We start from the raw sequence: 12,002 nt of genomic DNA, 5'->3' as shown, positions 1-12,002 counted from the left end.
AATGCATAGTATAGTATTGAATCAAGAACAGGGTGTTTCTGTGCATATATGCTAGAGAATTCAACCATAGCAGACTGTCAATTCCAAATGGTATCTTATCTATGGAAACCGATTTTACATAAAAAAATTCTAATAAATTCTTGGTGAAAAATTGTGGGTGACGTGCTGCATAGGATCTTGTCTACATATTTTCTGTACATATTGTTTGAGTGAGATGACAAAGAAAAAAGATGGCCAAGAAAAAAAATGTTTGTCCGATTACTTAAAACACAAAATACACAGACTCAATTCTGTCTTAACTATGCATTGGAAGGACAATTTACTGTAGAATGGTTATGCACAGACCTCACTGTGTTTTTCAATGCTTGACAGTCTTTACAAACTGCTTCTCGAAAACAATACTATTACTTGCAACTGTTTGCTTCTGAGAGTTGAGATCCAAAGTTTTAGCCAAAGATTTGTATATATTTCATTACTTTAGACAACACTCCCTCCGCAGTTAACCTCTTTGTCTGTGTTGAAGGCAGCTATCAGCACCATGGACAGCAACACTGACATGCGTGAAATACTGTACAGTTAAACAATTATGCCAGTTCTCAAATGATTTACCAGAAAAGACAGCCTAATTCTTGGGAAAATAAGTCAGTGTATGACAGTGTAGCACCAAATCCTATCCATAGTAATTTGTAATCATTTACAGTAAGTAGTTTAATAAAGTGCAAGCTCTTTTCATTTTATTTTGGGTAGGGTTTATTGGGAGGTTGCGTGGTATATTTTACAAATATCCCACATTATTGCCATGTCATCTGCTTTTGAAAAATAATGATTGATTCTTAAAATTTACTCAAAACTTTTTTTCTGAAATTAACGGTAGTGTAGATACTAGTAGTATAGAATACAAAATTCTTAGTAGTCTTAAGTATGGAGCTTGATATAAGGGCATCTTTTCACTGAAGCACAGGAAGCTGGCTATTCTGAACATACCCAACTACAGATGATTAAATCATGTTGGCATTCCTCTATTTACATAATAATTGGTCCTCAGGGGGTGCTAGCATTATTGCTATTTTTTGAAGGAGATGAACAGTATACACTTGATCAATAAAGTCACCCACTTTAATTTAAATGTGCAATAATTCAAAAGTACAAAGTCACTTAATATACCGCCCTTTTTCTATTTAACATTTGTAAATCTCAGCATTTCATGTACTTAATGTGTTCTATAAAGCACCAGATTGATTGCAGGTCCTCATAATCTGAATTCTCTGCCGTAAAATTATTCATTCTGCTTTAATCCTGAGTCACTGGCTTCAATCAGGAGATCAATGGACTATCACTAGCACCAAGCTAACAGTGCAAATCATGGCCTGTCCACTCTAATACCCCAGCCAATTCAACAACTGCAAAACTTTCAACATAAGAAATGTCTCACTGTCAGATATGCATACAGTCACCTCCGTTTATATTAGCTTGTAATGTATTAGATTCATCTTAAACCCAATCAAACCACCCCCAATATCTTAACTGAACAGGACATATAACACAGCTAGGAAGAAAGGAAGGAAGTAATTTTCATATGTTATACCATTTAAGGATTGATATTTAAATCAGTAAAGACGGTTTAGATGTTTTTGCTTTTGAAAGGCATCTACTGGCCTCTATTGCTATTACTAGTATAGATGATAATAATGATAATATTGTAAAATGCCTTGACATCTCTTCTGAAGCAATCATGATAAATGCATACTGTATGTGCTAATGCAAAATGCCACAACAGGTTAGCTTAAATTGTTAATAACATTATTAATAGCATCTTAATGAATGCCGTGTATTGTGTGTCATTTCAACAACTTCAACATTTCAACAATAGCAGATTTTTAAATAAAACATGTGCATGAGCAATATGTAAAATACATTGCAGTCAACTTCAGTTCTGTTCTGAAAATAAACACTGACCCTGGAGATATACCCATAATCAATCAGAACATGTCTATATTATTAAGAAAAATAGACAACAGTGCTGAATTTAGTTAAAAAAATAAACAGGTCAGTTGTTTGAAATGCACTCATGTTCATATTTAGTGGAAACATGAGCTGTTGCATTCGATTCTGTTACTGTTTTGAACAGAAAAGGATAGATCTTGTACTGTACCTCAGTGATTAAGAATCTAGAACGTTATAGGGAAGATGTTCAGAATATGGCCATTAGACGGGATTATGTCCATGTTTTTCCACAGAATAGTTATCAGGCTGCATTTCAGGGGAAAGCATTAAATATTGATAGCCCTGTAGATGAGTGTTTTGACCCTGTGTAACTAACTCAGGTACAATCTGAAAATCTCAGCACAGGTTTTCTCTGAAAAGTCCTCATTGGCTTTCAATAGGCAGGTGCAGAGTGATGTGAATGAGACTTGCGTCATGTCAAATTCCGCTCATCTGTCAATGTAGTGGATTATTTCTTGAGAGACTAGAATTGGCTGCCTGGAATCAGAACACCATCAATCTTACTAGTGCAGGGTGCAGGGAACCTGCCTGGCAGAGGCTCATGGGAGAAAGCAGTGCTGTTTTGGAGCAGGTGATGAAGCAGCTGTAAAACCTTTACTCAATCTGTATCACAGACCTGACTAAAATATGTCATTTTTTAACATTTTTTTTCCACATATTTAGTATGCACACGGTGCCTGATCTGCTCCTGTTTCATAACGCAGGCAATTTTTCAAACTTGAAATTTGATCTTTTTCCACCCCTTCCCCCACTTTATTTTGTGGTTTGTCTCATTTCTTGTTCTTATCATTATTATTGCTTTTGAGTAGCTTTGGGAGCTTGAAAGTGAAGTTCTCACTCTTTCTCGAATTGTTTATAAAATTAAGACCTAACTATAGGTCTAATTTTCCGAATTGAGCACATTGTCTCCAGCATGGGAAGAGCAAAAAAATACTAGAAGGCCTGTGAAATGGAAGAATACCCTCAACTTTTAAAAAAGAAGCCATGTTAATTAAAATATTTATCACAGCATTTCAATTCTGGGAAAGTAGTTCTGGTTAGATCAGTTAACAAAACTGGAACTGACTCAAATTGCTTTTAGCTTTTTCTTTGAAGAAATACAGAGCCCACAGATGGATGCTTCACAACAAAGGGTACATGGAAAATACCCAGGTTTTTTCCTGCAAGTAAAGAGATGATACTTCACCTCATTCTGGCTGCTTATATGGGGACCATCAACCCGAATACTTGCCTTTTATCCAGGTAGTTGCAATTGTATCTTAAGATCCTGATGAAACATCTTATTAATGAGATGGGACAGTATATTTTCTTCCTCTATTTCAAATATATTCTGAAAATGATTAGCTTTCTTAGAATGTAAGATTAACTTATTTCTCCTTTTGCAGTTGTGCCTGTACTGTATGTACAGTAGGCTCTGAGTCCCTGTTTCCCAGTTTTTTCCCTGGGAGTCTTGTCTGGTTATTTTTTGTCCTTAACAACTAGCTTTCAGCTGTCATTTGCATTAATGGAAATAAATAGTTCTAATCTATAAACTGTCTAGTTTTTGAGCTCCTTGAGGTTGAATTCTGTTTTGCTGGCCTTTTGCATAATGCAAAAGACACTGACTGTAGGGCATACAGTTTCATGTACAGTGCTGGCACCAAAAGCTTCCAAGCATGAAAGGCCTGGAAGCGCAATTTTATTTTTTTTCATTCTGTTTCTCTTCTCACACCCCTACCTCTGCTAAGAACCATCAGTAAGACAATTGTGCTTCCATTTAAATAGCAGGCTTATAACTCAGTGCTTAAACTGCATAGTGCTTTTTGGCCCACATAATACCTTTCTGTAACAGGTCTATTCTGCAATTTCTTTATTTTGTGCATGGTATATAACAGATATTTGTATGGTATCGGAAATGTCATGCAGATAGTTGTACTCAGAAAAAAAATCTCTGTATATGACTATGCACATCTAATACAATAAGAATAGCAAAAACAGACTGTTGACATTTCATTGATGTTTGAACTGAAACTTAGACATTAATGTTGAGCACGTTTGAAGATTGTTTAAGATAACCCATTTCCCACCGGAGTAACAAAGCAGCTTGGAATGGCTTATTGTGCACCACAAGCGTACAGTATATCATTTACTTTTTACACTGTTGATTATATTAAGCCAACCAAACCAGAATAGTTATCTCTTTGGACTTCCATTTCTATCTCGTTCCAGTTTAATTACTTTTCCATTACAGTACGACGAGAATGTTCTTTCCAGTTATACAACAGTAACACTTAATGGAAGCTCTTTACTGTAGTCCGGGAGGGATAACGACAACCAATTCACTATTGCCCAGCTGTTCCAAATTGTAACAGATCACCAATGTCATTTTTCAAAAGCGTTTTTGTGTATATCATACACAATCCCCCTTTTCACATTTTGTCTCCTGCATCCCATCTTAACCTCTTTAGCTGCCCATGGTTCTCTTCACTCTGCGGGTGCCTCACCCTTCTGGTCCTCTGGCCAGTGGGGTGGACCTCAGTTAAACAGGTAAGACCGAATCTCACTATCTCCTCAAAGATATCTAATTTTTAGGTGTTGTTATCCCTCTTGAAGGTTTATAATTATTTTCAGAATTCTCAACATCTCTATTCATTGAGTTTGGGGTTGGATAAATGACTGCCCTCTTGCTAGCGAGTGCGGGATTGTTTTAAATTGTGAATAAAATAAAATGATTGATCTAATTTGCTCTTGGTACAGACAAAAACCTTACGCATCCTCTAAAGGGAAAGAGAAAAGTGTCAAGTTACAGTATTTTTCCAAGCACTCTTAAAAAATTTCAAAGTGGAGGCAAAGCTTGAAATGACAACTCCATTCTTATCAAAGGTCCAAATGTGGAAATGTTTGATCCACATATGGAAAATGGAAATATTTTCTTTTTTTAAGACAGATTGTCAAAGTTCAAAAGAAATGTTTAGAGAAGTAGAGAAACCACAAGCAAGAAGGCGTTGGTGATCATTGATATGGCACAAAGAAATGGGGGTGACTGAGGAAAAAGAGAGTAGAATAAAAAAATATGTACCTAGGATCTGGATGGCACTCCTACCTGGCCTGGGTAGGTGGTGCTGCTGTATGGTGTCGTAAAAGCTCGCTTGACAGAGCAGCATGGCTCCTGCACTAATCCACATACACAGGAACCAGGACATTGCAGGGTAATTCTCTAAAAGGATAAAAAATATCAATACTAATGAATATGCTGCTAATAATACATACATACGCACATCAAGTTTGTCCACCAGTTATCTGTGGCAACTACAGTATCTTGTTTGAAATGAGAGCTAGTATATTTATGAAACCAGATCTTTTCGAAGTTAGCTCGGATCAAGTGTGCAGTATGTGGCACAAGGCTTCAGAAAACTTCAGTAATTTATTACGATTTGAAGACTTAACATGAGTGTCAGTCCAGGAGGATAATTTTGTATTCAGTGCAAAGTAAAAAGAAGATCAGAAAAAAAAATGAAATGGTGTCTTTGACATTTTTTAGCAAATTTGCTCATTAAGTAAAAAAGATGCATGAGAATTTATGAATGTGGCCCAGTGGTCACTATCTTTCACATACTGTACAGTAAGTCTCTGATATTGCACTTACAGTAGTTGTAATTAAAGCGCCTATTTTACAGTCTCTTTACTCTCTGCAATGCAATGCTTCATTTTCAACATGGTAGAGATCGTTTAGAAATATAAAATTTCATAGCTAGTGATGAAATGTGCTATATGTATTTTGAGTAATCTGTTAGGGTTATGTGCGTCAGTACGTGCAGACTTATTTTAGGAAAATTCTCATGAAGTGAGTGAAATACCTTAAAAATGCTAATACTTTTACTAGCTGTTTGGTAATAAGAGCAGAATAAATGCCACAGACTGACGTGTCATACAGTACATAGATACTGTCTTTGTGGAAGACAGCTGCTAAAATGTTGAAATATTAATCCTTTTTCCATTTAATTATTTTAAGGACATCTCTATGCCACAAAATTAGCATTGTGTTGTCAAATCAATTATTTTTGTGACAATGCAGCTGCTTATTTAGTACTGTATATGAAATGCATATCAAAACTCCTACACACATTCGATAATTAACTTGTTTTCTGTAAAGATGGAATTAATTGGGTGAATAGTGTTAATGTATTACCCACTCAACTCAATGAAGTGTCTCTTATTGAGGTGATAAAGAACGTAAGCCTAGTCCTCATTCTGAGATCGTTTTTGCTTAGCATCTATTTTAATTAAAAAATGTGGTGTCCTCAGTCATGTTTATTGCTGAATCTGATGATGACAAAAATGGAATTATGCCTTGCACAAGTTGTCCCTGACCTATCACAGTTTGCATTTGTGCCATTTTGATACTATTACAGTATATAAACATTTCCATTGTATTTTAAGATTACCAGTGTTAAATTGATACATACTGTATAATTAGTCTTTTTTTAAAGAAGAATCACCAATGTGATTTATGCTTTTAATATTATAACTCGGATTTAAACTTCTGACATGTTAAACCTCTGTCATTTCTCTATTTTTTTAATAATGTTTTGCCTTTAATATTTGTAGCATTATTAGCAGTACTTTTTGCATTCTTAAGGGAACAGAGTTTTTCAGAGAAGGTTGGAGTTACATTTTTCAGTAATTATACATGTGTAATGGCAGAATCTGCTTTAAAACAAAGTAACTCTTTACTAGAGAGAACAAGGACAACAATGCAGTTTAAAAATCAATAAACTCTACTGAACACTTGCTATTCACTTTCAGCGATGATGAGCCAACGTTTTTTTTTAAAAAAAAGAAGTGATCTTGAATGAGTGGGTCAATTACGAGCCATAAACATCATCCTGTGACAAAGCACTCTCATTTTATGAAGCACAGTATTGAATTAGAAAAGAATCTCCCTATACCCTCACATGACATTGAAACTACTATGTATGAATATGCACGGTCTAAAATTAAGCATATAATTATTAAAGGCTCATAGTAATCCCCCCTGTAACACTAAATCCTTTCAGTGCTACAGTTTTGTGGAAATGCATATGATTCCCTAAGGAGCTCTTTCAGTGCATCGCATTTCTCACTGGCAAACTGCCTTCATCATGAAAAACTTCCTTTCTCTTCCCAATGAAAAAATTAAATTTAGCATTTTTTTTATCTATCCAACCGCGGACTGACCATTTGTTTAATTGTATTTTTATTTAAGTGCCCGGTGATCTGTATTTCCGAAGTATGAAATAACAAGCAAAGAATCAGACCTAATATGCATTTAAAAAAGATAGCCATGTGTTTACAGGGTCGTGCATAGGAAAGGACAGCTAAATTACAGTATTTCCTAAGTTATGCTCCATGTAATTTGAACTGTTCAGACAGCAATGCAATGTTGACACTCATCAAAATAAACACACTCCATTTGATTGTTTTTTGATAAATTCCTAGTTAAGTGGCATGTCTTGTGTCGGTTTTGCAAATTTGCAGATCTATTTAATGGTCCATTTTGTTCCTGTTCTGCCACCTAATTAGTACATTGATTTATCTTTCTGTGCTCATTACACAAATTGCAATGACGTCTGTTTTTTTTATGGAGGTCTCATTTCTCACGTGCTGTTTGTCCAGCGCAAAAGCAATTGTTCCTCTTTGCTTTGATCATTGTTCTTTCTTCTCAGTCTGAAAATAAATCTATATTGCATACTCTTTTTGCCACATTTTATATTGTGAAAACATGACAGAAAGATCATATAATATAAAAACAGAAACTATATTCCTAAGCTGATGTTTTTGTATGAAAACTGTTGACCACATAAGTTTTCAATCTTTAATTAAGTAGTATGAACTACTGATAGAAAAATTAATGTTCAACGAAATACATTTGAAAAATATCTGATGACTTTAAAAAAGAAATAGATTCAGTTATATTTTGTTTGCTCTTAAAGCATCTCTGTTCTAAGTATTTGGCAGAAGAATGAACATAAAGTATTGATTAGGAACTTTTTTAGTTTAAACTAGTTTTCCTAAAGGTAACAAACGTAAGTATAATGAATTAAGAAAACAAACTTAAAAAGTCACAACAACTGGCCTGTAGCAGGATGTTCTCAAAAATGTATTATGTCAGTTAGTGAAAAATAGACGAGAAAGAAGGGACAGTTTTTATTAAGCCTTTAAGTGAAACAATAAAATTGAGAAAATTGGGTCTTGAGCCTCATATAACTCCTTAGAGTAACTTTTGCATTTCCTTACCTTGCATTTCTACAGTATATTGAAACAAAAGAAAATAATCTGTTCCTCATTAAATAGTCTCCTTTAACGCTGTCCTCTATTAAAGTACAGATTTCAACAATGCTAAATCCTATCAGATCCCCCTTGTGTTTCTTACTGGTGTTGAGATGTCACAATCATAACTAAATCTCTTCAGCATTGTACAGTACTTCATTCAGATCAAGGGGATAATGACCAGTTTTAGTTAGGTCAAAGATTAGAGCTTGCTTTGAATCCTAACACTTAACCCTGGCAACCTAGACATGCAGTTCCAATTATTAGCTGAAAAGATTTACACCCTAAATGAGCTTAAAAAGACTCAAATCGCGGAGACCAAAGCTCTTACCTGAGTAATCCAGCCAGTAGCAAAGAGCCCTATTAGTGTTCATCCAAAAGATTTAACACATTGTCTTAAATCCATCCATTCCACGGCAGGGATTCCGATAAGTTCCTAGAATAATCTACGCAAACAAGGATTAGGAAAAACTCTTTTGTCCCCTTCTTCTCTTCAGCTCCAATCCTGCGTGCAGAGTGAATGAAATATCAGTGCTGAGATGCACTGTCAGAAAGTAGCCTGGATTTAAGGGGTGGAAACCTTGTCATTTCACCTTTAAATCATCTCACGGCGTCACCTCTTTACCAGAGGGGACCCTTGAAGTGATCTTGAGTTAATTTGCAGCCTCACATTTACTTAAAGACGAGGATCAATCCCTGTTTAATGACAGACCAGCCTTCCCTTCAGTTCATTCCTCCCATTGAAAAAGCTGCTTTAAGCACCAGCTCTATCTCCTTTAGAATGTACTAAGTAGTGTGTGTATTTCAATAGACCCTTACTGGAGCGGTATCACATGTCTTAAAGCTAGACTGCCCACTATTACAGAGCAACTACATTGTATAATGAAGCTTAGTTATTAACCCTTTGACAAAATCAGCAGGAATGATGCGGAACACATTAAGGAGGGCACACGGAGGGGGTGTGAGAAGAGGCAGAGGGGCGGGGGGGGGGTGTCTCTATAGTACTTACTAAAAATGCCTTGCTGTTTCACTGCAATGTAAAGATCTGACTTGAGCAACATTAATTAAAAAGAGTCAATATGCTTTCAGTGCAAGGATGAAATTCATAAAAAATGCAGCGGGCTATTGTTCTGCCCATTGTACCTTAATGCCTCTTTGTTTTAATGCAGAATTCTTGTGTCTATCTAATATCTCTTTAGCAAAGTTCCTTTGGTGATGCTAGAGAAAAAAAAGAATGGCAAACATTCCCTCTATTTTTTGTAACAAATTAGAGCCACTACTACACTATAAATCACAGTGTTGTTTATTTTCTTTTTAAATGGACAGCAAAGGGGAGATTGCACCAAATCTAGATCACTTCCACTACCTTACCTGTATTTATTCACTTGGAGTACCATTATATTACGAGGCAGTAAATTCCGATTATTCATCCTGACATTAGGAATTGCAAAATAAAACAGATCACCTTACAGTATGGCTCATATCACTGAATCCCCTAGAATAAATATTTGCTGAATGAGTAATGAAGGTAAATTTAGTATAAAAGTGAGAAATTTGCCTTTTCTTTTTTTGTTTCTGAAGGTGGTTGAGTGGGTTGGGGATGCTTCTCAATGGAAAAGGCACCTAAATGCTTGTTTCACAAGCAGCGTTGTGCATGTGAAAAAAATACCCTGCATTTTGTTTTAAAGCCTTTATTTGCCTTGCATGGTTATGTTTTTATGGAGTTCTGAGCTATAAAATAGGTGTGGCAAATGTACTGCCGCAAATAGCTGGGGCATATTTATTATTCTCTCAGTATTTTCATATAAAAGGAAGGAGGCAAAGGTTGTTTTTGCAGCTCAGATTTGTGAGTAATGTTCTATCTGAACCAACATGATACAAAAACCTGGGTGGTGGGATACTGATCTCTGCTGGGTTTCACTGCACCTGAGGTCTGTATTACATAATTGAACCTTTTTACTTATCTAATTGTCTAATTAATTGCTTAACTAATCAGCTCCTAAACTGTTGGAAATTTCAGGTTACCTATAGATTTTTCAAAGATAACGTGAACTAGGCTACTGCCACGAAGTGTCTTTCAGGACCCTATGCAGACAGCACAATCCGGAAGGGAGTGAGAAACCACGGGGAAAAAAGACTAGGATAGGGGCTGGAAGAAGAACAGGGGGCGTGTCCAAGGTGTGCTGGTGTTTCGGGGTGGGGTGGGGGGGGTGTCCAGGGCAAACAAGTCCAAAGGGAGTCCATGAGAATAACCCGAGTAAGCCAATGTCCAATGCCGGGTGATCCATCCTGACACAGACGAACAAAGTTAAAAGCCTGAGCGGGATCCAGCGAACGGTCGGGGGAATAAAAGGGGATAAAAGTCCTGGACCCAGATGGTCAGGACACTGTTGTGAAGCCTATGCCGTCGAGTCGCTCCTGGACTCGCGGGTAGGCGGGCTTCTGAGCGTCCATCTTCCAAAGCTGAGTCCAGATTGGCAGGAGATCAAGAACAGACAAGGAAGGGCTTGAGTGTCCTTAAGAGGGGGGGTTTACAATCGTGACAGCAACTTCTTGTGTGATTAGTATGCATTTACTATTTTAGCTTATTAATTTTTAGCATATGAATTTTTCTCAAGGTGACATACTTACTGACTTGCCCTGAGAGATTCTGACCTGTCCACACATACTGTATACAGTGCCCTGTACAGTACCTTATTCAATGGAGTAACTGTCCGTATTGAATGAGGACATCATCATTTTAGGAAAACATAAATACAATGAGTGATACAAGGATTTGTAAGCAAGCAAGATGAAAGATAAAAATAATTAAAATGTTTATGGCCAGTAAGGCCTCAAATGATGACTCTTTTAAAGATATTATTTTTATTCTTTTTGACCAAATCATTATATGAAAATATTTTATATCAATTTACAGAAACTAATTTTCATTCAATTCCCTTAATATTATTCATTCTTTCACTAATGGTATTATAACATATTAGAAACCAGAGATTTCAGTTGATATTAATTAACCTATAGGTCATTCTGTCAGATGAAGCTCTTAATAACTATTAAAAAAATAGATTTGTAATGGGAAAACTCTAACCTTTTATATAAATAGTCATATATTTCAAAAAGACAGGATCACTGCCCCACACACATAATATTTAGTCACTTTTGTCATGGTTATATGTAGAATATCTTTTTATTTATTTTTCTTTGTATAGTAGAATTAATTTTAATGGTTCTTTTTATCTTTTTCTTGGGTAAAATGATATATGTGGGCAATGAGGTTGTATATATTAGCACCCTGGGTTTGAGTCCTTCTCACACAAAGAGTTAATTTTAAGGAGGCTTTCAGCAATGTGTGTCAAAATTAGATACCTTTAAGGCTGCACTGCCTGTCACAGTGTGTTCCAGAAATGTTCCTCTGTACAGCCCAGTATGGGGTCTCAAAGGAAAACTTACAATAGGAGAGCTTCCAACTGCTTGGTCTCATTCAAGTGTGCCTTTTTCAAAAGCAACAGTCTCTAATTACCTCTCCCCTGCTTGCTGTTTTGAAGTTCGTCAGGTTCTGTCTGAATTTTATTAGTGATTGACTTATTGATTAATGGATTTATCATGGCTTTGGAGTTGTACCACACGTGGTGAAATCAAATTGAAAAAAAAAAGGTTATGGAATTTTTCTCTTTTTCTCTGTCTCTCGTCTCTGGGGCCGTTCCCATTTC

General features: G+C 36.0%; 1 protein-coding gene across 12 annotated transcripts in view; it reads right to left on the bottom strand.

The window, feature by feature from the left end:
- The window catches only part of tafa1b (TAFA chemokine like family member 1b), a 173,325-nt gene extending 164,185 nt beyond the window's left edge, over window positions 1-9,140 (bottom strand). For 5 of the 12 annotated variants that reach the window (XR_015939631.1, XR_015939626.1, XR_015939629.1 and 2 more), the window contains exons 1-2: window positions 8,624-9,134; window positions 5,063-5,200 (exon numbers count right to left, since the gene is read on the bottom strand). Coding sequence is in view for 4 of the 12 variants with exons in the window: in XM_088636279.1 (XP_088492405.1) it covers window positions 5,063-5,200; window positions 8,624-8,666 (181 nt within the window). In the remaining 8 variants the exon portion in view is untranslated. Of the gene's footprint in view, window positions 1-5,062; window positions 5,201-8,623 lie in introns of all 12 variants that reach the window. The other 7 variants (XR_015939627.1, XM_088636279.1, XM_088636281.1 and 4 more) reach the window with 4 other exon arrangements.
- Between the last annotated feature and the right edge of the window lie 2,862 nt (window positions 9,141-12,002).

Source organism: Lepisosteus platostomus, chromosome 6 (assembly GCF_059453375.1).
Source record: "Lepisosteus platostomus isolate fLepPlt1 chromosome 6, fLepPlt1.hap1, whole genome shotgun sequence".
Taxonomy (NCBI): Eukaryota; Metazoa; Chordata; class Actinopteri; order Semionotiformes; family Lepisosteidae; genus Lepisosteus; species Lepisosteus platostomus.
Note: the sequence above shows the minus strand (reverse complement) of the source record. Positions and strands in the feature narration are given on the sequence as shown.